This window comes from Geotrypetes seraphini, chromosome 12, assembly GCF_902459505.1.
Source record: "Geotrypetes seraphini chromosome 12, aGeoSer1.1, whole genome shotgun sequence".
NCBI classification, from domain to species: domain Eukaryota; kingdom Metazoa; phylum Chordata; class Amphibia; order Gymnophiona; family Dermophiidae; genus Geotrypetes; species Geotrypetes seraphini.
In genome coordinates, this window is record NC_047095.1 from 72,364,541 (window position 1) to 72,389,867 (window position 25,327).

Sequence of the window (25,327 nt, forward strand, 5' to 3'; positions counted from 1 at the left end):
ATCTGTTTGCGTCACCTCTCAACTTCAAACTGCCTCAATTTTGCTCCCACATCTATGCCCCTCAACGTCTCGAAGCAGATGCGTTTCTACTGGACTGGAGGAATCAGTTCCTTTATGCTTTTCCTCCGTTTCCTCTGATTCTCACGACTCTAGTCAAACTGAAGTCAGAACATGCCACTATGATTCTGATAGCTCCTCGGTGGCCCAGACAACCTTGGTTCTCCCTTCTACTTCAATTCAGCACCAGGGAGCCTCTTCTTCTACCAGTTTTTCCCTCTCTACTCACGCAGAGTCAAGGATCCTTGCTTCATCCCAATCTGCAGTCTCTACATTTAACAGCTTGGTACCTTTCTGCATAACAGACTTTTCTCAATTCTCTCCGTCTGTTCAAGATATCTTACTTGCTTCCAGAAAACCATCAACTAGACAATGTTATGGCCAGAAGTGGACTAGATTCTCTGCTTGGTGTTCTACACGTCACTTGCCACCCAGATCTTCCTCCTTGACATCCGTTCTGGACTACTTACTTCATTTATCACAATCTGGACTTCAAACTACATCTATCCGAGTCCATCTTAGTGCTATAGCTGCTTTTCATCAGCCTCTGGAAGGGAAACCTCTCTCTGCACATCCCGTTGTTTCCCGCTTTATGAAAGGACTTTTTAATGTTCATCCACCACTTAAACCGCCTCCAGTGGTTTTGGATCTTAATGTTGTTTTGGCTCAACTGATGAAGCCTCCTTTTGAACCACTTGACAAAACTCACCTCAAGTATCTCACTTGGGAAGCTGTATTCCTGATTGCCCTCACATCTGCTCGAAGAGTCAGTGAGCTACAAGCGTTGGTTGCGGACCCACCTTTCACAGTTTTTCACCATGACAAGGTGGTCCTCTGTACTCATCCCAAATTCTTACCTAAAGTGGTTTCAGAATTTCACATCAATCAATCTATTGTTCTGCCAGTATTTTTTCCAAAGCCTCATTCTCATCAGGGAGAAGAGGCACTTCATACTTTGGACTGCAAACGTGCCTTGGCTTTCTACCTCCAATGCACTCAATCTTACAGAAGATCTCCTCAACTTTTCATCTCCTTTGATCCGAATAAATTGGGACGTCCTATCTCAAAACGTACCATTTCCAACTGGATGGCTGCTTGCATCTCTTTCTGCTATGCTCAAGCTGGTTTTCCTCTGCAGGGTCGAGTGACGGGCCATAAAGTTTGAGCTATGGCGGCGTCTGTCGCTTTCCTCAGATCAACTCCTATTGAGGAAATCTGCAAGGCTGCCACTTGGTCCTCGGTTCATACTTTCACCTCTCATTACTGTCTAGATACTTTTTCCAGGAGGAATGGCCATTTTGGCCAATCTGTTTTGCAAAATCTTTTTTCTTAAACTGCCAACACTCCCTCCATCCCATTTTGCTTAGCTTGGAGGTCACCCACTGTTGAGAATATGCTGCCTGCTTGTCCTGGGATAAAGCACAGTTACTTACCGTAACAGTTGTTATCCAGGGACAGCAGGCAGATATTCTCACAACCCTCCCACCTCCCCTGGTTGGCTTCTTAGCTAGGTATCTGAACTGAGGTACCTCACAGGAGATGCGCCCCCTAGTTCGGGCGGGAAGGCACGCGCGCATGCGCGGTACAGTGCTTGAAAGATCGAGATCTTCAAGCAAGTTTGCTTTCGAGGCTGTCCGCTGCGGGGCTCCGTCGGTGACGTCACCCATGTGTGGGAATATCTGCCTGATGTCCCTGGATAACAACTGTTACGGTAAGTAACTGTGCTTTAATGAGCTGGTACACGTCTACTTTGGGGGGCCTACCAGCAAATAAGCATGATTTGTGGTGGAGTTAGGCCAGCGCCCAAGTTGATTTAGCTGCGATTGATTCTGCAAATGGTACCTAACTTTGATTGACGTGCAGTAGGGGCTGATTTTTTTAGGCGCCATTTATAGAATCTGGCCCACCGTGTTCAATGTTTTCGTTTTTGTTTTAACACTCCCAACATAATTAACTAATGGCATGCAGAGTGCTGTCAGATGAACTAACAGCGCCCACCACTGCTGTAATATCCTGTCATTTACTGTCCTCTCCTGTTAGTCTGTGAGCAGGGACTGGCTTGAGGTGACACATAAAAGACATGGCCATAATGCCCAATACACCGCTAGGGAGCAAGATTTTCGGCACCATTTTGCATGCCTCCCACACTACCCTTTAGTGCAGCAGTGTTATTGATTTGCCTATTCCAATCTTCCTACTGCACAAGAACATACGAGTAAACTAATGAGCGACACAACTTTATGCATTGAACCTCTGGGGACTAATAAGAAAGTAACACCTGGCTTGTTTGTGTTTGCAGGAACTGAGTGGCCTGGGAGCCCGGAAGAGTTTACTGAACCAGTGAGTAATCAAGTTTAGGCTGAGGCTGTGGGGGCTCTTTCTCTATTCGATATATCTAAAGGACATTCAAAGCATTCACTAGATGAAATGAAGTGATTATTGCTATTTTCTGCTTAGTCTGATTAAGATTTACGCAATCGTAATTCTTTTCTCTCAATTTCTGTAAGATTTCTGGACTTCACACCATCTTTACTCTTTATACCTATGTAAATGGAGAAGCAGGAATACAAAATGGAAAAATCTGAAAACTGCCCTCAGCTACAGCCCTAAAATAACTTCTAAACATGGGACTGAAAGTACTGGTTGGATTACTAAGTCATCATGGTAGAAGGCAATAAATCTAAAAATAATCGCCTGGGTATTTACCTTGCTAATATGATTGGAAATGAATTTGAGAGGAGAATTTATTGAAGGGGGGTATGTTAGCTGGATAGGAGAACTCATACCCACTAGCTAATCTGGTGCTTTTACTTGGAGTAGGTGATGATTGTGGTCCTTGAATAGTTTGAATTGAATTTTCCGGGACTGGATTCTTAGGGTCCTTTTTCAATACTCTAGAAATAATCTGCATTGGCTAGGAACACTTGTGTGTTTGCCTCTTTTCTACCAGTTACCAGTGGCTGTGCTCACACTGGGTCAGTGAGCACTTAATGTTTCTTGGGGGAGCTCCAACTCCCCTCCTCTAGTCTCCCTGTCTTAAGCTGAATATATATATTTTTTAAATCCAGATGCATTGAGGAGCGATATAAGGCCATTTGCAGTGCTGCTAGGACCCGCTCCATCCTGTCCTTGGGTATTGCTTGCTTCAGGGAGATACCAGACAAGGTATGAGAACTGTGGCCAGAGCGGTCTTTGAGGAAACTGGTATTGTTGGAGGTTGATTTAAAAAAATAAATAAATAAAAATACAAAATGAGCTTTTCAGACCACTTGAGTCCTTTCTAAAGATGTGACTGAGGCTAAGGGCCAGAAGCAGAGTTTGTTATGCAGTAGGAACTTTCATACTAGGAGACTCTGTTAAGGAGTAGAAATCTCAGAAACAGGATAGTCTAACACAGCATGGCACCTCCTGTCCTCCAACTATGGCTAGTCTAGGGCAGTGTTTCTCAAGCCAAATACCCCCTAAGCCTAACAAAGACCAACAGGGTACCCCCCCGCCCAAGCTCCACCCTAGACCCGCCCAAACTCCGCCTCTGACTCCACCCCTCTGACTCCACTAATTGTAATGAAATTTCTGCCATCCATTTTTCATATACACAATATAATCTTATTAATACACTTTTCCCAATTTTAATTCTTACATGTGGATCGAGGGGGGGGTTGGATTTCTATTAATAATATATATGAATGATAAGATATTATATTCATGTATATTTTTTGTTGTATATGGAAGTGGGAGGGGGTGGGGGTTATATCTTTTTGTTGTATGATATGGTAGATTTTCAAGTGATATTGTATTCTAATTGTTTGATATTTACTGTACACTTGTGAATTATAAAATGAATAAAGAATTAAAAAAAAAAAATCTTATTAATACATAATGGTAACCACAAAGCACACTGTATGCAGAGAAAATGTTAATTATCATTTATATTTGGGGGTTTTCTTTTTTCTTTATTTCAATATAAAGGCACAAGAATCCACTTGTTACAGAAATTCAGAGCATAGGTATAAACATAATCCAATAAGAAAACGATGCATATACTAAGCAAAAAGAACAATCTAATGTTACACAACATTATTTAGACTCTTCCTTAGACCCCCATTATCAACTCCCCTTTGAGAAACAACAGACAAGAAGGGCTCTAATTTACAAAATTCCAGCCTAGATTCTCATGTAGCCCTTTTCATACTTTAAGTTTTTTGTGTCCAAGAAACTTCAAAGCTGTTCCAGTACAAAGAACATATACTTTTTTTTAACTTTAAATTTTTATTGATTTTCAAATAATACAAAATCATCATACAGCTCACAATGAACACAATCAAAGGACCACAATAAACACTGTAAGAACTAGATAGTCCTAATTAGCTGTCCCCAAGTACCTCCCCCGCCCCCCTCCATTCTACTAAGGATAACAACAGGATCGGTCATTCTTCCACCCTTTTATACACACAATTTCTGATTAATAATATTCCAGGTTTTTGCCGATTGCAAATAATAACCTCTACGTTTAGCTACATACATTTTCTCCATTAAGGACAATTTCACTTTCCATTCACTCAAGTCAGGAGCCAAGGACTGTTTCCAGTAAGCAGCTATAAGACATTTAATCGCTGCCAATCCCATACGTAGAACTCTGGTTTGCCATCTGGTCTCACAAATATTAGACATCCCCAGTAAGCAAGTTTGAGGAGTAATAGCCAGAGGAACCCCCAGGGTGTGCTCCAAGGATCCCATCACTGCCCGCCAACCCGGAACTAACACTGGACACTCCCACCAGATATGCAAGAAGGTGCCCACTGCTGCATGACACCTCCAGCACATGGCTGACGCCTGAGGATACATCTTATGCAACCTCTCTGGGGTATAATACCAGCGACTCAGCACCTTATATGCATTATTTTGTATAAGGGTGCAGATAGACGCCTTGCCCACCTCCCCACAGGTGAGCTCCCATTCTTTAGATGTAAAGGAACAATGTAGATTTCATTCCCAATGACTACAAAATCCAAAATTTGGCAATACCCATCCCCTTAAATATTGATAGATTACGGAGATAGGTCTGGGTACTCTCTGCAATGTTCCCCAAAGTTGTTCCAATTGTTCATTCTCAACCGGGGGAGCGGCAGCCCATCCTCTAGCACCCATAAAGTGTTTTACTTGAAGATATGATTAAACGCCATTTTTCTATTGAAATATACACCAGTTATTGTAGAGAGGGGTGAGGGTATTATATTTTATTGTTCATTTTAGAAAATAGTGGGATTGGTGGGAGAGGAGAGGGATAAATATATGTATTACACGATATAATGGTAAGAATATCAAGTGATGTTTTCCATGTTGCTGTTTTGATATTTGTACACTTGATGACAGATTGAAAATGAATAAAGATTATAAAAAAAAAAAAAGAAGATATGCCAAATAGTCCCCAGCCTGCACCCCTGGATGACGTTGTAGAGCCTCAAATGATATCAGGGTCCCCCTTCGCAGAAAATCTCTGAATGTACGCAGCCCCAGTCTATCCCTCCACTCAAAGACAAGGTTAGTTCTACCCACTCCAAATTGTGGTTCCTCCCTCAACCATGTTAAAGTGGAAGTCTCCCTCCCCTCATTGCAGATCTGTTTAGTTTTAGCCCAGTTAAATTAGGTGCAAGATGTAAAGATTGTCGGTCTCCAATTCCCATTGACGAACCATCTGAGAGGACCAAAGCTTAGCTGCCAGATGGCCCAGAGGTACAAATAACTGTTCAAACTGAATCCCCCATTTATGGGCTCCTAACTCCCACTCCAATAACATCCTAATCTGCGCTGCCTGGTAATACCAAGAAAGGTTAGGAACCCCTTTCCCACCTCAAATTCTATCCACCCATAGCACCCACTGGGAGATCCTGGGAGCTCTATTCTGCCAAATAAATTTCCGGAACTCCGCTTGTAATATTTTAAATGTCCGGGATTGTATGGGAATGGGCAAGGTTTGAAACAGGAATAATAACCGAGGTAGAATATTCATCTGAAGCACTGCAGTGCGCTCCCCCAAGAGAGCCAGAGCCCCTGCCATCGTTGAAGGTCCAAACGAACCTTCTGAATAATCGGTCCATAATTAACTTCATACAGATCAGATAACTCAGAGGGTATAAAGATCCTCAAATATTTAAGTGTCTGAGGAACCCACTTAAAAGGAAACACAATCTATAGGGCACGTACTCGGTCTGTCCCTAAAGTAAGATCCATCTGTTCGGTCTTATCTAAATTGATTGTAAATCCAGAGGCTTTCCCATAGTCCTCAAAAGTATGGAGCAGTTGGGGTATAGCATGTTCCGGGTTCGTCAGGTATAAGAGAACATCATCATCATCGATGATCCACTCCCCCCACTGGAATCCCACTTATAAGGGGATGGGTCCGAATCAAAGTCGCCAAGGGTTCAGTGGTGAGTGCCAAAAGCAGATGAGACAACGGACATCCCTGGCGAGTGCCCCTTGCTATGGAGAAAAATTCCGTATAAGACAAGCTCGAGGTGCATGATACAATGCCCTAACCCATGCACCAAACGGCCCCCCAATGCCCATTTTCCCCATCACCGCCCAAAGAAACTGCCAGGAAACCCAATCAAAGGCTTTCTCAGTATCTACTGTCATCAGAGCCACCGGTTTCTTATCCTGTTTCACGATCCACATCAAATGCAAGGTACGTCAAATATTATCCCCCACCTGCCTCTTTTGAATAAACCCAGATTGATCCATATGAATTATTTTGGGAAGCAACCTACCCAGTCGTATTGCCAAAACCTTGGTAACGATTTTAGCATCTACGTTCAACAGGGAAATGGGTCTATAAGACCCACAGGACAGCGGGTCTCTTCCAGGTTTCAATAAAATCGTAATCCCTGCCTCCCCCATTGTACCTGGCAAATGACCTCCCTTCTGAACCCCATTGACCAAGCATACCAACAGAGGCCCACCTGGTCTTTAAATTTCTTATAAAAACGATTCGTGTATCCATCCAGAACAAAGAACACATACTTAATCCCAACCAAACGTTTGCAAGGCTAACTTAATAGAAAGGTGGCTCCCATTACTTCTTCCTGCTTAGCCAAGAACAACTTTCTATGTCTTGAGTAGATTTTGTGACATCAGGGAAGATCCAGATGTTTTGTCCCAAAAATAAACTTTGGGAAAAATGAAAAAAAAAAAAAAAAGCTTTCATTATTGCATTTAAGTCTTGTTCAAAGACAAATGTACCTCAGTATTCAATCTCCTCCTGGGATCTTTCCAATATTCCAGTTATGCTATTTAGATCAATTGCTTGCGATTTATCAGATTGTTTGTCAGATAAATTTTCTGATTTTCTTGGTAGATAGTAAATTCTATTAATTGGCAGCATCAACTCAGAGGAGAATTTCAAGTTTTCCATTAAGTATCTTTTAAACATATTGGTAGGTGTAAACAAAGTTGATTTAGGAAAATTTAATACTCGTAAATTAAGCCTCCAATTGAAATTCTCCAGTTGCTCAATTTTTCTTTGAAGAAAAACTCTGTCCTTGACCACGTTAGCAGAAATATTTTGTAATGAGGAAATTTCCTTATTTATTTGGTCAAATTTAGAGTTAGTTTCTAACTTAATATTTTGCAGAGAGATCGATAAGTCATCCAATTTACTTACTACTTTTGAAATATCGCTTGCTGATTCTAATTTGGAAAAAGAAATTAAAGATTTGGAATCTAAATTGATTGATAAATGGGAACATGACACTTTGCAAGACCTTTTAAAGGCGAAAGGTAAACAGGGCAGTCATAAGAACATAAGAAGTTGCCTCTGCTGAGTCAGACCAGAGGTCCATCGCGCCCAGCAGTCCGCACCTGCGGTGGCCCATCAGGCCCATGACCTGTACGGTGATCATTGTCTGATCCCTTAAATCCCCTTGGTCTCTATCTAAACTCTCTCTATATCCCATCTCTACCTCTATCTGTATCCCCTGTCACCTTTGCTGTTTTTGCTAAATACTTGGACCCTTTTTTACGTACTTTATTACGGGATGATGATTTGATCGGTCTCCCAGAAGGGGATTCCCAATTGCGTGTGCTGGCGTTTGCAGACGACATGCTGTTGACTTTGTCAGATCCACAACCGTCCTTGACCAGGGCATTGGCTATTTTGGACGAGTTTAGTTTATACTCGGGGTTAGTTCTCAATTTTCAAAAATCGACTGTGTTGCCCTTGTCCCAGGAGGTCCCTGGCAATTGGAGGGGAGAATTTCCTTTACGTTGGGCGTCTGATAATTTGACATATTTGGGGATTAGGATACCCATGGATTTAACTCGATTGTACGCCTTGAATGTCTTGCCACTCCTGACTCATACTCAACAAAAACTGCAAATTTGGAGGGATTTTCCTTTGTCACTGATGGGTAAAATAGCATTGTACAATATGGTATTGGTGCCTCAATGGCTTTATGTTTTTCAAATGCTTCCTATCTTGTTGTCTGCAAAACATGATAAATTGGTTGGGAAATGCTTGACGTCCTTTTTGTGGAATGGGAAACGAGCAAGATTAACTTTGTCTGTTTTAATGCTTCCCAGGTCCCAGGGGGGGTTGGGACTGCGCTTGTTTTCGCAAGCTTGTCAAATGCGTCATTTAAATGACTGGTTCCGGGGCACCCGCCACTTTTCCGCGACTGCCTCGGAGCTCGTTCTTTGTGACCCATATCATTTTAGTTATTTGCTCCACACACGTCATCTCCCGAGTGGATATAGTGGAGGTATATTTCTTACACCTCTCCGCCAGGTATGGAGGAGGTTATGTAAGTCTCTGCATATTCCTCATACAGCAACGGCTTACATGCCCTTTCTGGACAACAAGGACTTTCCGCCTGGAACATCTCAGTTTCCGTCCTCGGTATGGAGAACCACTAATCTTCAATATATTTTCCAGGTAGTTACTTCACAGGGTGGTCTGCCTTCTTTTACAGTGCTGCAAACAGACTATCAGTGGACACCTGGGGATTGGCTGGCGTATTCTCAGATGGCCTCATACGTGAGGTCTCTTCCGAAGGACGGCCTTACCAATTGCAGTCGGGAGGCTCTCTCGGAAGCCTTATGTTTATCAGCTCAGACCCAGATTCCTTTGAAGTTTCATATTTGCTTTCTCAGAGAGAGCCTGGGGACCATTTCTTATGAACATTATGCTACCCAATGGTCTAGGGACTTATCCTGTGCGGTTTCTGGATTACAAATTCAACAAGGACTTAAGAGAATTTTTGGCATTACACCTCAAGTGACTTTGATTGAAATGAACTACAAATTTCTTCTTCGACTCCATTGGTCACCAGCTTACCTTTATCGAGCTAAAATTAGTCCCACAGATACTTGTCTTAAATGTAATCAACCCTCGGCTTCTTTGGGACATCAATTTTGGTCTTGTCCAATGATCCAGGGATTTTGGACTCAGCTGCAACAACATATTACCTCTATGTGGCATCATAGTTATATCCAGGGTCCTGAGATGCTCTTTACCTTGGACCATCTTCTTCGGGTGTCCCCGAAGGGATTCCGGGGATTCTTGGAGAGAGCCTACTTGCTGGGGAAAAAAACTATTCTTCACTGTTGGATTGTGTCGGATTCGCCAACCTTGTCGCATTGGTGTACCCTTATGCTTCATCAGACTTTTATGGAGCGTCTTTCTTTGCCAGCATTGGATATGCCTAGGGGACGTATATATAGTTCCGTTTGGGAGCCCTTCTGGCTTACTTTAACTCATAAAGCACGTAGTAATTTGTTGAACCCATGACTTTTCATTTCTCTGGAAGATGGATTCCATTCTTACTGTGAAATTTGGGCGGGGGGTGGGAGGAGTGCATTTGTTCTGTTCTGCTGTACATTTCTTGTTCTTGAGATGTCTGTTTATTTTGGAAAAATTCAATAAACATATTTAAATATAAAGGCGAAAGGTAAATATAATGAATTAGCTTCGAAATTAATAAGGAAAGATCTTTTTTCTCAACAAACTTTGTATTATGGAAACTCAAATAAGGCAGGAAGGTTGTTGGCAAACTACCTTAAGGCAAAGAAAAGAAGAACAAAAATTATTGCAATAAAAGATGAAAAAGGAGGTATGCATAATCAAATTGGTAATATTTGAAGTAAATTTTTAAAATTTTATAAGGATCTGTACTCTTCTGAATCTTATGGTGATAGGGAGAAGGATGGAGTAGATTTTTTGAATTTAATTATTGGTCCGAAGGTTCCTGATCATATAAAAAGAAGTTTAGATGAGCCTATATCATTAAAAGAATTAGAAACAACGTTGAAGTCTCTTAAAGTTGGATCCGCTCCAGGTGGGGATGGTTTTACTGTAGAATTTTATAAATCATTTCAAAATTCCCTATTGCCTCATTTATTAAATTTATTTCAGTCCCAATTATCTAAGGGATGCATTACAGGTACTATGGCTGAATCATTAACAATTGTTTTGCCAAAGCCAAATAGAGATCCAACTTTGATTTCAAATTACAGGCCTATTTCATTAATAAATGTTGATGGTAAACTTTTGGCTAAGATATTGGCTTTACGCTTGGCCAAGGCTCTCCCTTTTATTATTGATATGCATCAAACTGGATTCATTGCAAACAGACATTTTTCCAATAATACTAGATTGGCATTTCATATGTTAAATTTAACTAAAGATATGAGAGATCCGGCTTTTTCTGTATCTTTAGATGCAGAAAAAGCTTTTAACCGAGTTGAATGGTCTTTCATGTATCAGGCATAGGAATGGTTTGGTATAGGTTTGGGATTTATTCAAATGATTCAAACTTTGTGTAACTCCCCTTCTGCAAGATTGTATATTAATAATAATTTTTCTGATCGTTTTAGTTTGCAGAGGGGAATTAGACAGGGTTGTCTTCTGTCTCCTTTGCTTTTTGATATTGTATTAGAACCCTTGTTATTAGCTATTCAACAAGCAAAGGGGATACAGGGTATTCTCTTTTCTGATAGAGAATACAAAGTGTCGGCATATGCAGATGATATTCTGCTTTATTTGAGAAATCCAGAAACTACCATTCCATGTTTATTAGAATTGATTGATACATTTGGAAAGTTTTCAGGGTATAAAATAAATTGGAGTAAGTCTGAAATTATTTCTCTTAATGTCCATTATACTAAAGGTTTATTTGATTCTTTCTCATTTACTTGGAAAGATGATGGCTTAAAATATTTAGGTATTATGATAAAAAAGACTCTGGAAGACACTTTGAAAGAGAATGAAAAACTTATTAAAAAAATTAAAAGAAATGTGTGAGCAATGGAATCCTTTACATCTTTCTTGGTGGGGGAGAGTCCAAACTATTAAAATGATGATTTTGCCTGTAGTTTGTTATCAAATGAGTATGATACCAATTTTTTTTCAAGGGTCCTTTTATAAAAAGCTTAATGGTATTCTTACGAATTTTGTTTGGCTTGGTAAAAGACCTAGAATCGCTTTAGTATCTCTACAAAAGCCAATTGAGGAGGGTGGGGTAAAGTTTCCAAATTTTTATAGATATCATCAAGCCTATATTTTACGCCAGGGTATGTATTGGATCCTCCCAGAACTCATTGATAATGCTCCGGATTGGTTATACTTGGAGTGGCGTCTCCTGTTTCCTTTAAATTTAGTTCATGTTATTAGTATAAAAATGCCTAGGAAATATAAACAGAACAGAATTTTGATTGATACATGGAAAACTTTGAGATACATTAGTAATTTAACATCTATTCCTATAAATAAATCAATGAATCAATCTTTATGGATAAACTCCAAGATTCAAATTGGCGGATCTCAAATCTTATGGAAGCACTGGATTATTGCTGGCATAAGAACTTTAAATGATGTTATTTCAGATGGTAAACTGCTTGATTTTTCACAGTTGCAAAATAGATTTGGTCTTAATAAATCACAAAGTTTTAAATGGTTGCAATTGAAGCAGGCTATTCAGGTGGGGTTCCCTGAATGGAAAACTCTTAATAATCAATATAGTTTAGCGTTCCTATGTTTCCAGGCAGACTTTCTGGAACATCAAGCCACGCAGTGGTATAAATTAATATCTGGATTTATTAATAAAAAACCAAAAAATGGTCTTAGAGACATTTGGAGCATTGAGATTAAGCATCAAATTTCTGATTCTCAATGGCCACGGATTTGGGCTTGGAGAATGAGATGTACAATGTCGGCATCTATGAGACAAATTTGGTTCTTTTTATTGCATAGAGCATTTGGACCCCAGTTTGTTTACAAAAGTTAGATAGCTCTAAGTCTAATAGATGCTGGCATTGTAATCTGGAACCTGGGACACTTGATCATTTACTTTTTTATTGTCCCTGCATTATGAATTTTTGGAATTCAATTTGGTCTCAAATAAATTGCTTATTAGAAAACCATGTTGCTCTGTCATATGATACTGTTCTGTTTGGTATTTCTATGAGGAAAAAAATTAACAGCACGTGACAACAAACTTTTAATGATCATGACGGGTGTTGCTATTCAACATATTACTAACAACTGGGAAAATTATACTAATCTTAGTTATGCATTTTGGTGGAATTCCTTATGTCATATTTTTAAAATGGAAAGAGTTATTGCTTTACAGAAAGGTAGTTATAAAAATTTTCTAAAGATTTGGGGGCCATTGGTTAAATATTGTAATGAATAGGCATCGTTTTCCTTTGATAATATGGATATATATAGGGGGGGCAGGGGTGATGGGGGAAAATTAGGTTTAATAATGTGTTTTATAATATAATTTATGATATGCTTTAATGAGTATATTGGTGGGGGAGGGGGAGGGAAATTAATTAATTAATATATTTATGAATTTATTGAAGGAATTTCAAGTGTTGTATGATTGTCTTTCATGGTGTTCTTTTGTGCACTAGTAAGTTTGAAAATGAATAAAGATTAAAAAAAAAAAAAAAAGAAATATCGCTTGCTGATTGTGTTGTGGCAGCTTTGAGCTTTTTGAACACTCTCAATATGTTAGCTAGTGTCACTGTTGAGGAGTCAGGTTCCTCCGCTCCTCGATGCGTTGTTGACTCGGCGTCCTGAACTATGTAGAGCTCCCCTCTGCGTGATTGCGTTGGACTCATTGGCACCTTGGCAATCTTGCCTTCCACGTATTCCTCAGCTGGATTGAGTGGCGATCGGGCTATGGGGGGGTGGGATAATGATATTAAGCGATTAAGAGAAAAAGAACCCAAAACCGCGGACTTAAGAAGACACAAGTGAAAATACTTCACGCAGAAAGTCGAAGACGGACTTCTCGGCTCCGCGGAAAAGTAAGAACTGAGGAGACGCGCCCTGCGCTGGGCGGGAAGACACTCGCGCATGCACGGTGCGGGCGACTCAAAACTTTGAGTTTCTTCAAGCAAGACTGCTTGTGAGGCGTCCGCATCGGGGCTCCGTTGGATCACGTCACCCATTAGTGAGAATAGCTGCCTGCTCTCCCTGGATAACACCTGTTACGGTAAGTAACTGTGCTTTTTATCCCATCCCACCCTCCCTTTCATTCTTACATTCAATCAAATACATCAATAATCTTTCCTAATTATCTAATCATTTAATAAATTCAAATTCCCACCTCCCATCCCTTCTACCTTAAATTGTATTTATAATGTAAAATGGTATCTACTCATTGCAATATTTTGTTAATGACCACCATATCTCATTAAATTTATTAAAATTCCCTTTTTGTACAGCTATTGTTCTCTCCATTTTGTAAATATGACATATTGAATTCCACCAGAAATTATAATTAAGTTTATTCCAATTTTTCCAATTACTTGTGATCTGTTGTATGGCGACTCCTGTCATAATCATTAAAAGTTTATTATTCTTTGATGAAATTTGGCTCTTTGTTCTCATTGCCATACCGAATAAAATCGTATCATAGAATAATGCCACATGATTCTCCAATAAACAATTAATTTGGGGCCAAATTGATTTCCAAAAAGTCATAATAAAGGGACAATAGAATAATAAATGATCTAATGTCCCTGCTTCCAGATTACAGTGCCAGCATCTATTAGATTTAGAGGAATCTAACTTTTGTAATCGAACTGGGGTCCAAAATGCTCTATGTAACAAAAAGAACCAAGTTTGTTTCATAGATGCGGACACTGTACATCTCATTCTCCAAGACCAAATTTGTGGCCATTGAGATGCAGAAATTTGATGCTTAATCTCAATGCTCCAAATGTCTCTAAGACCAGTCTTTGGTTTTTTATTCATATATCCAGGTGTCCCAGGAAATCTCTTTCTTTCTCCCAACCAACATCTCTCTCTGACCCTCCAGGAGTCTAACTTCCTCTCTCATAGATCATGTGCAGCATTTTTCACCACTGCCCACCAGCCCCATGCCCATTTCTCCTCTCCAACACTATGCCACATCTCTCACTCCATCACTATGCCCAACATTCCTCCCCTTTGCATCTCCTTCAATCTATCTCTGGTCCCTCTCAACCACCATATCCAACATTTCTCCCTCTCATCCTTTTCTTACTCTTTGTGACTCTGTACAGCTCTGCGTGCATCTGGTGGCGCTATAGAAACAATTAGTAGTAGTAGCATCAAAGGTGGATTTTATGAACTGTTCTGATGAAGCCTAGTAAGTAACATCCTGACCCAAGGACTATATAGGAGATACACTGGAAGTTGCAATTTCTTGATTGACAACTGGAGGATAGTGCTGGTGCCAAGGAGAGGTGCTGCTGGGAGAAAAATCCAAAGGAGAGAAAGCCAAAGAAGGTACTAGATTCCTCTGGATCTAATTTGCATAGACTTTATGGATGATTTAAATCCTTGGATTAGAGGCCCTTGAGGAATGAGATCAAGGGTTAAGGTGTGTCTGAGTGAATTTTGGCAGTATAATTCTTATGCATTTATGATTTTGAATGACAATGGCTGAAGAACTTGTTTATTCACCTGAGTAAGAAGGAAAGCCAAAATCAGGACCTTGGAATGCAGCTGCTGGTCAAGGCAAGCACTGGCCCTCTGGGGCCCTCCAGGGTTCTGGACCTATCTAGATGGAAGGAGGATTCATTTTTGCCTTGGTGGATCAGAGAGACCTTACATTGGATTTCTGCACAGACTGGACTGCTGTGCCTTCAACTCTTCGTACATTGTCCAGCTTTGGATCGTTCAAGAAAAAGCTCAGGACTATCCTTTTCCATCATGCTATGGGGTATTCATGAGTGGACCGTACCCACTGTCTAACCATCTTGGTTCAGTGTTTTTCTTATCACTAACTGTTAATTGAATGCTGTGTATGTCTGTTGTAATCTGCCTAGAACTTTGGATAGTGCGGAGTAGAAATGTGGAAAATAAATAAAAACTATCTGAACTAAAGAAAGCATGGGACGGGTATGTGGAGGAGTGTGGCGCAGTGGTTGGATCTACAGCCTCAGCACCCTGGGGTTGTGGGTTCAAACCCCGCGCTGCTCCTTGTGACCCTGGGCAAGTCACTTAATCCTCCATAGCCCCAGGTACGTTAGATAGATTGTGAGCCCACCGGGACAGAGAGGGAAAATGCTTGAGTACCTGATTGTAAAAACCGCTTAGATAACCTTGATAGGCGGTATATAAAAATCCTAATAAACTTGAAACTTGATCTTAATGGAAGGAAAAGATAAAAGCCATATGGTTTATCCATATCATCCTCTATCTGCTGTCATTTTCCGAGTCTCTTTCAACTGAAAGAATGCTCTGGAACAAGGGAGCATCGAATGAAGGATAGACTTGGGAGTAATTTAAGGAAGTGCTGGCTCATCCTGATCTGAAAGCCCTGTTTAGTGTCTCTGATGTATCAAGTTTCAAGTTTATTTATTCATTTGATGAATCGCCTATTAAAATTGCTAGGCGATGTACAAAATCCATCTAGAAAATAATACAGAGAAACTATCAATTAACAATATAATTATGTAAAATACAGACAGGAAGGGGTAGGGAAGGATTAAAGTTTACAATCTTAGTTTTGGTAGAAAAAAGGTAGAGAACAAAAGGTAAGGGGCTAAAATCCAAAGCACTGTTCTGTGAAAGTTTTAGTGATTAAAAGCATCTATAAATAGATAAGATTTTAAAAGTTTTTTAAAAGATACGATGTTGTTTTCAGATCGAATATATTGAGGGAGGGCGTTCCACCACTGTGGTCCCATGACTGTGAACATGTCAGATCTACGTGTACCAATAATTTTCAAAGAGGGTACTGACAGCATGTTTTGGCCGGATGATCGAAGAGAACGTTGAGAATTGTAAGGGATTAGAAATCGAGAGATAAAGAGTGGTTCGTTAGATGCTAGTGTTTTAAAAATAAGTAGTAGAATTTTAAAGGTAATCCTGTGGCTAACTGGTAGCCAATGTGCATCTTTTAAAAAAGGAGTAACGTGGTCGAACTTTTTAGTGTTGTATATGAATTTAATGGCCGTGTTTTGTATTACCTGCAGTCTCCTTTTTTCTTTCTGGGTGATGTTGAGTAAAAGAGCGTTACAGTAGTCAATTTTTGAAATTACTAGGGAGTGAATGAGTATTTTTATCGATGTTGAACTGAGAAATTTGGCGATGAGCGTATCTGTCGTAGTTTAAAGAAACAGCTTTTAACAGTAAGAGAGATGTGTTCATGGTAAGTTAATTTATCATCTATAGTTACACCTAGTATTTTAACGGAAGAAACCAAGTTGAGCAATATATTATTAAGGATAAAAGGTTTTGACAAGGTTATATCTTTTTTCCAAGTGAATAATATTGTTTTTGTTTTATTGATGTTTAATGCTAGTTTATTTGTGTTAAGCCAGTTTTGGATTTTTTCCAATTTGTGGTTGATAGATGTGATATCGGTAATGTTTTCTGGATCCAACGGGTGAATGAGTTGAATGTCGTCTGCATACGAAAATGGTATAAAACCGATAGATTGGCAGATACCAAGTAGAGATGAGAGAAAAATATTGAACAGTAAAGGGGACAAGATAGATCCTTGAGGGATTCCAAAAGAGGATGAATAAGATGTGGATTCTTCATTGTTAAACCTGACTGAGGTGGTGCGGTTGAGTAAGTACGAGTTGAACCATGAAAGAACATTCTCACTTATTCCTAATTCTTCTAGTCGAGTAAGGAGCAGGTTGTGATCTATAGTGTCAAAAGCTGCGGAAATATCTAAAGAAAAAAGGATGACTGATTTGTGGTGATCCAGGTAGTATTGAATGTTGGATGTTAAGCCTATTAAGGAGTATTCTGTGTTGTGAAATTTTCTAAATCCGGTTTGGTTGGGGTGTAAAGCATTAGTGTTTTCTATAAAGTCAGATAGCTGGTTGAAAATCAATTTTTCAGTTAATTTTGCTAAAAATGGGATATTAGCTATTGGTCGGTAATTGGAAAGTTCGTTTATGCTATTTTTATGATTCTTAAGGATAGGAGTGATGATGGCAGTCTTCCATTGAGATGGAACTGTAGCAGTAAGCAAACTTTTCTGAATGAGTGAATGAATGAAAGGTCCAAAGTGTGAGAAATGTTTTTTTAAATAAAAAGGAGGAATGAGTTTGGAACGAGAGCCTTTTAGATTGACTTGTTGGAAGAGGGATTCTATATCGTGGATAGAAGGAATTTTAAAGTTTGAACATTTAGCTGTTGGAATGGATTTTGGTTGGTAAGGGTTTGTGAGGTTAATTGTTGTGTTGTGAACAAAGGAATTGTGAATGTTATTAATCTTTTGTGTGAATGCATCAGCCAAGTCTTGGGCTTTTAATGTGGATTTTTGAGTAGAGTTGTTTATTTTATTTTTTGGGTCTATGGATTTTAGGATATTATACAGCGTAGAGGAGTTTTTTGCTTTTTCAATTTTATTGGAATAATATGTTTGTTTTGCCTGATTGATTTTTGTTTTATAATGAGAGACGTTATCCATGTATGTTTGATGATTATCTGAAGTTTTATTGTGTCGCCATTTCTCTGGACTTTTTTTTCCACTGGTTGAAATAAAGTTTGGTGTTTGGTGGCCTTGCCTGTGACTAGATCCATGTACTTCACTTGACTGTTCCATTCAAGCTTTTGGTGGTCTGATCACACTTAACAAAAATTTAAAAAACCAAGCAGAGGGAAAGTAGGACCTGAAGTATATTCAGTTGATTGAAAATTTAATAGAGTGAATGAAGGTAGTAGATTAACATGCTTGGCCTGAGGAGGACCGACTTCAGTCACAGCAGTGTAGAAAGATTGTCTCTGCCATGATCATTTTCTATCAAGACAGCCAGAGGAAGGTGTGTGGTCTTCACACCTGGCGTATAAGGCCAGACTTAAAGATGTAATGTAATGTAATTTATTTCTTATATACCGCTACATCCGTTAGGTTCTAAGTGGTTTGAAGAAAATATACATTAAGATTATAAATGAGAAGTAAGAAGGTACTTAAAAAATTCCCTTACTGTCCCGAAGGCTCACAATCTAACTAAAGTACCTGGAAATTAATAAAGAAGAGAAAATAAAGATGGTTGAAAAAAGAAAAATTCTATGTGAATTTATAGGATGGAAATTAAACTGACAGTGAAGAACTGTATGAAAAATACATATGGAATTCAGATCTCAATCTATATACTTTGGAGGAAAGGCAGGAGAGGGGAGATATGATAGAGACGTTTAAATCAAAACAAAACAGAAAAAAATGTTATTAGCCAAGTGGTGGGAATACCCACTGAAAAACCATTTTACTCAAGTAGAGAAAAAGCCTCAACTCAATTTCAGATGGCAACCTAATGAGTTTTTTAGCTGTTCTTATTATGTATCATAGGCAAAAAACTCCGCTATTACTCAAAAATGCAATTTTTCAAAACAGGAACGTTTAAATACCCACGTGATGTAAATGTGCATGAGCTGAGTCTCTTTCATTTGAAAAGAAGCTCTGGAATGAGAGGGCGTAGGATGAAGTTAAGAGGTGATAGGCTCAAGAGTAATATAAGGAAATACATTCAAACCTTGGTTTGCTAGTAATGCGGTTTGCAAGATGAGCAAAACACTTGAGCAAACTTTAACTGGCAAAATGAGCATTGACTTGATCAACAAGCACATCCACCCCGGGAACCGGCTTCTCTCTCCCCACAGCCCACCCCAAACCCTTATCTCCAGTGGATATACCAGCATACAGCATGCACCACCACCACCTTGCACATGCTGCATCCAGCTCTACCGGAAACAGGAAGTAGAAGCAAAAGGGGGTGAAGTTTGACCAAGGGAATGCTGCGATGGCGACAGGAGCCAATTCGTCTGACCGCAGTTAATGCAGACTCGAAGGCGAACCACGGAGTTGAGAAAGAAAAAGGGAGGGAGGGAGAAAGATGATAGGGGAATAAGAAAAGGGAAAGATGGTCTCTGGGGAGTACAAATGCTGGATCTAGTTAGAGAGGGGAGATGAGGGAGAAATGCCGAAACAGGGAGTGGTAGAAGTGTTGGACCACACGAAGACAGAAGAAGGGATATGGGTTGGGGGGGTTGGATATATACGCGAATATAAACTGAGGTTAGAAATCTGGGTACATGAGCGTCATTTGACAGGGATCATGCCATAAGTAATCACTCATTTTTCAGTTGGGGCTGTTTCAAGTTCAAAAAAGCTGAAGGAGAGCCAACAAATATTTTCTGACTTGGGGCCTCAACACCAACCAAAGTTTCTGGATTTCTGTCCCCACCAGAACACCTGAGCTCAGTTACACATGCAGAAAACAGACCCCCCCCCCCCTTTTTGAAATACAAGCCCACAAACTAAAAGTACTATTGTACACAAAGGAAACCCCAATATGCCAGACTCTGCACACAGTATATCACAAGAGAACTAAAAAGAAATGCATTTCTTCCTAAACAGTCCAAAATATAAAAACATGTAAATTTTCTACATCCTTCTTTGACACTGATTTTCATGTTCAGTTTTCTTCTATTTTTCTGCTTCCATCTCACCATTTCGTCTCCGTCCCTCCATCCATGGGCCCCATCTCTTCCCTCCTCTTCTACTTTTCCATCCATGTGCCACCATTCCTCTTCTCTGTCCCCCTCCCCATCAGCAGCAGCAGTCTTTACAGCTGGCTGCTCTTGCCAGCGTTGGGCCTTCCTTTCTGCCAGGTCCTGCCTTCACAAAAACAGGAAGTAGGCAGGACTAGCAGAGAGGAAGGTCCGACGCTGGTGAGAGCAGCCAGCTGTGGAGGCTGCTGGCTGCTGCAGGGAAGAAGATTGTGAGCATTCCTATGGGCAGCACCAGCCCCTCCCCCCCACTGAACTATGACCGCTCTAATTACCCACTGTCGTTCTCTCCTCCATGGCAAGTCCCGACTCCAGACTTGCCTCTTTTGATCTTTTTATAAGGTTTCCCCACCACCTCTCCTCTGGCTTCAGCGTTGTTGACTCAACACGCAGTACACAGTGTCTGTGCATGACGTGGGCGGGACAAGGGGAAAAAGGTTGAGGAGAGTGGAGGACCCAGCTTCATGCACAGCACGCGCCAATCAGGTGCGTGTGTTCGCTTAGTTGACATGCTGCAGTGGGGTCCAGAGCTGATCTTTAATTTGTGAGTTGCTGGCTGCTGCCACTGACCCCCCCCTTCCCCAAATGACGAAACCCAGACAAAGAGGATAAAAAGAAAAATCTGCCCGGACTTTCTGACCAAGTGCCAAAAAGAGGACATGTGCTGGTCATTGGAGGAGGGTGGAGGATAGCAGAGCCAGTCATTGAGGGAAGGGATGGTGAAAGAAAACAGCATTGCTCATCGGGTAGGGAGGGGAGGAAAAAAGCACCATCATTGAAAGGTGACTTGAATATAAACTGAGACCCCCATTTTTGGGGCTCAAAAGTAACGGTTTATATTCAAGTATATAGTAAGTCACTGAAGTTTTTGGGATGTGGAACAAATCATCTGAGTTTCCATTACTTCCTATGGGGAAACTTGCTTTGATATACGAGCACTTTGGATTATGAGCATGCTTCTGAAACCAATTATGCTCGCAAACAAAGGTACGAACCACTGTACTTTTTTACAGAAAGGGCGATAGATGTGTGGAACAGTCTCCTAGTAGAGGTGGTGGAGACAGAGTCTGTCTGAATTCAAGAAAGCCTGGGATCTCTTAGAGAGAGGCAGAGATAATGGTTCCTGGAGATGGGCAGACTGGAGGGGCCATTTGGCCTTTATCTGCTATCATGTTTCTATTGCCTTCTCTCATACTTGGATTTGCATCTTTAGAATGGTCTTGTGTGATCTGAAAGCTCATAGCCTATAACACACAGCAGGACATTTATACATCTCCAATGACAGCCCAAAGATTTTTTTTGCTATGTTTATGAATTTACTCATGTATAGCACAGCAGTGCATTGTAGTGGGGCTCCAGATTACATACAGCCTCCTATCATGTTCTCTGTTATCCTCTTGCCTCTCTTCTTTCCTCCAATGTAATTGTTTTTGTAACCCTCATTTCTAATGTATTAGTAGTGTAAACTGCTTAATACTCACATACAAGCAATATATCAAATGTAATAAATCCAAATCCTTCCTTTGCAGGCTGAACACACATACCTCTCCCAGATCTACAACCTAACACTGCTGTGCATGGATGAATACGTCATTGAGCCACAGTCAGTGCAATTCCTTGTACAGCATGGTTTTGACTTCAACAGACAGTACTCGCAGGGCATTCCCTACCACAAGGGCAACGATAAGGTAAGTGCTGGACCTCTTCCCATGCACTATTATGCTATCTAGGCATATGTGTACATCTTTTCCCAGGACAAGATTCTGTACCAGAATTGTTGGTATAGGTTGACAGCACTCTGCTTAGGGAACAGCCAGAGGTATGTGGCTAAGCAAACATTTCTAAGAGAAGCAGCTAAGTCTTTGACTTGACACTTGCCAGATTCCTTGGTAATGAGAGCTTTCGCCCTAACCCACATTCACTTAGGTTTTTATGCTTCTATAGACGGGGACACACTAGCAGAGGTGTGCTTGACAGATACTGCAATTTAGAGCATGGCTGCCTTGACTGAAATGGGCACTGGGCCCCATGCTTTAGGTTCTCAGAGCCTGACACCATGATCTTTGGTCTTTTAGGGTGAGGAGAGCCATGGGCGGAGCCCACGAAGCCTCTTCCTAGAGATTCTGCGTGCTCAGAAGCCTCTGATTCTTCACAATGGGCTGATTGACCTGGCATTCCTCTACCAATGCTTCTATGCTCAGCTGCCTGACAACTTGGGTACTTTCACGGCTGATCTCTCAGAAATGTTCCCTGCTGGCATCTATGATACCAAATATGCCTCAGAATTTGAGACACGTTTTGTGGCCTCGTACCTTGAGTATGCTTACAAGAAATGGTAAGAATGTGGGGCTCTTCTGGAATGATGTAGACATGGGCTGAACCAGAAGTGGCAGGGAGCAAGTCATAATTGTACAGCTGAGACTATCAGACTTCTGTCTGGCAGGCGCCAGATGCAGCCAACTGTTTTGGGGAATATAAAACTAAATAATGACAGTACAATCGGTCAGACATGCCAAGGGAGGTGAGCTCTGCAGTTGGCAGTTGAAGTATGTCCTTAAGAGAACACCCAGCAAGAACTGGGCTCAAAAATAGTCCCACCTCCCAGGTCTAATGTAAATCCAGCTAGTCTAGAAGTGGCTTGGCAGGAGCAGATTCTGAATCTCTCCTCCCCCTATTGTCATGGTTACTGCTGAAGGTCTTGGCTGCCATTTTGAAAGTGACAATAGGGGTAGGAGTGAATGGGGATTGCTCTTGCCTCATTGAGGCCACTAGACCAGGGGTAGGCAATTCTGGTCCTCAAGAGCCAGAGCAGGTTTTCAGGATATCCACAATAAATATGCATGAGATAGATTTGCCTTTCAAGGAGGCAGTGCATGCAAATCCATCTCATACATATTCATTGTGAATATCCTGAAAACCTGACCTGGCTCCGGCTCTCAAGAAACGGAATTGCCTACCCCTGAACTAGATTATAGGGCAGGGGGGGTCAAAGTCCCTCCTCGAGGACTGCAATCCAGTCGGGTTTTCAGGATTTCCCCAATGAATATGAATGAGATTTATTTGCATGCACTGCTTTCATTGTATGCTAATAGATCTCATGCATATTCTTTGGGAAAATCCTGAAAACCCAACTGGAGTGTGGCCCTCAAGGAGGGACTTTTGACACTCCTGCTATAGGGGGATTTAGAAGATGGGCCTGGTGGTGATTTGGGGGTTGGGGGAAGGGCATATTCAGCTGAAAATGCATTGCTTTTTTCTGTCACTGGTGAAATTGGAATTTTGGGCCAGTGTCAGCTGATAAGCGATTCCACAGCAGGGTAGCAATGAAGAAAACCTACTTTTAGCTGTTTATAAAACGTAGCAGTTTTCTCCATTTTTAGCATGCTTAAGTACAGCTTGTACATGTGTGTGAAATATGGGTTGGCATGAACAAGCTGGAAAGCTGCCCCACGTTGTGGGAAGAGTACTTTTGACTACTGGTGCTAGAGCAGCCTCGACTTTGCTGACTTACAGGAGCACAGTAAGGGTGCAGAGAGCAAATGTTTAAATCTGTGACTTGAATGCCATACGTTTAAGTTATTACCAGAGCAACATGAGGGATTTCTATTCTGTTTCAGCAAACGTGAGAACTGTAAGCGGATGGACACTAGTAGCAAGTACTTATCCATTGAGTTCTGTAACTACCCTGCCAGCATGTCAGCACACATTGATTACCGCTACTGCTCCCTGACCGCTGGCAGCAGCAAGGCTGACAAAGAAGCTGTATTACTTTGTGAAACCTTCTCGGTAAGGGGGTATGTGATGGTTTTTAGGTATGGGGTGGGGGTAGTCTTGGGCTGTAGCTGAAGCTTACGTTTCATTTCTTTGCTTTTTAAAGGCTTATGGCTGGTGCCCACAAGGGCAGAACTGTGCTCAATCTCACAACATCGATCTCATCATTGATGAAGATGAAAAAGGAGAAAACCAGAAAAAACGACGGCATAGGAGGAAACGGAAACAGAATGTAAAGGCAGTAGCAGAGGTGTTCCTAGAGCAGGATGGTAGCCCACCTGAGAAACAGAACTGTGCCATCACTCAGGAACTCTTTACAGCGGAGTCAAATGAGGGCTTGTGCTCCATTCCAAAAGAAAACGAATTAGAAAGCACCATTGCTACAATGGAAGGCGAGTGGGACTGCAGTGGTGACCATGGAACAGACTCTGAGCGTATGCAGGAAGAAGCAGCAGCTACTGCAGCCAAGGGCAAGTCCGCTGACACAGACCAAGAGGGAGAAGAAAGGGTAAAGAGAGGGGAGGGGGGCATTCATCGAGCTGGCTTCGATGCTTTCATGACTGGCTACATTATGGCATATGTGTGCATGCTGAAGCAAGGAACAAGCAGGGACGCAGAAGCAGGTCCCTGGCTGCCAGACTGTCATAATAAAGTTTACCTAAGTGGGAAAGCAGTGCCCCTGCAGATTGTGAAAAGCATGTTCTCCAAATCCTCCAAGGCCCACAGTCAGAAGTTAAAGCTGGTGCAGGGTCCAGCTTAGGCCGAGGGAAGCAAAGGGGTAACTTCTCAGGTGATGTTTATGCAGTACAGGTCGGGGAAACAGATACAGGCCCCCATGAAGTCTGCATTCTTTACTACTAATAAATACGATGTATGGCTGTAATACAGTCTCCCTTATTCCCCCTCCTAGCAGCTGCAGTATTAGAATAGGCAATGTTGTACCACATTCCTCAGTGAATCTTTTTGACTTAGTCTTAAACCAGCTTTTCCGACAGATTCTTCCTTCTATTTCAATGAAGGGTCTTTTTATGAAGCTGCTGTAGGTGCTAGCCAGTGCTTACTGGGAGACGTGCTCAGGTATCCCCTGCAAAGTTCCTATCTGCACACGATACAAGGTTTTGTTATTTTTCCAGAGGACAGTGTCTGCAATAAAGTCAGTGCACAATAATGTATCCATGCAGGATTACTACATGCCATTGTAATTTACAAAAGAGGTGTTGGAAATGAATGCAACTGAGAGCTAGTTTATTGCTTAGGTAAAAGTGGCCTAGCATGTGGGAAGACACACCAAAGCCAGCTTATAACAGTATGACAAAGGAGGTCCTTTTTAGTTGTGTTTGCTTTTGCTGTGAGATTTTGTCGTAGCAGATAAGTAACTTCAAGTCAGCTCAGCTCCCTCATTCTTTTATTTCTATCAGACAGCAGATTGACATCTTACAGGAAACAAAGAGAATTAACAAGAGTGTACCCAACTGA

General features: G+C 41.0%; 1 protein-coding gene across 1 annotated transcript in view; it reads left to right on the forward strand.

The window, feature by feature from the left end:
* TOE1 (target of EGR1, exonuclease) overlaps positions 1-25,023 on the forward strand; it is a 44,170-nt gene extending 19,147 nt beyond the window's left edge. Inside the window, exons 2-7 of the mRNA XM_033916670.1 lie at positions 2,357-2,397; positions 3,126-3,222; positions 21,610-21,768; positions 22,156-22,415; positions 23,698-23,866; positions 23,958-25,023. Coding sequence (XP_033772561.1) covers positions 2,357-2,397; positions 3,126-3,222; positions 21,610-21,768; positions 22,156-22,415; positions 23,698-23,866; positions 23,958-24,611 — 1,380 coding nt within the window. The 3' untranslated portion in view covers positions 24,612-25,023. The remainder of the gene's footprint in view (positions 1-2,356; positions 2,398-3,125; positions 3,223-21,609; positions 21,769-22,155; positions 22,416-23,697; positions 23,867-23,957) is intronic.
* Positions 25,024-25,327: the final 304 nt, after the last annotated feature.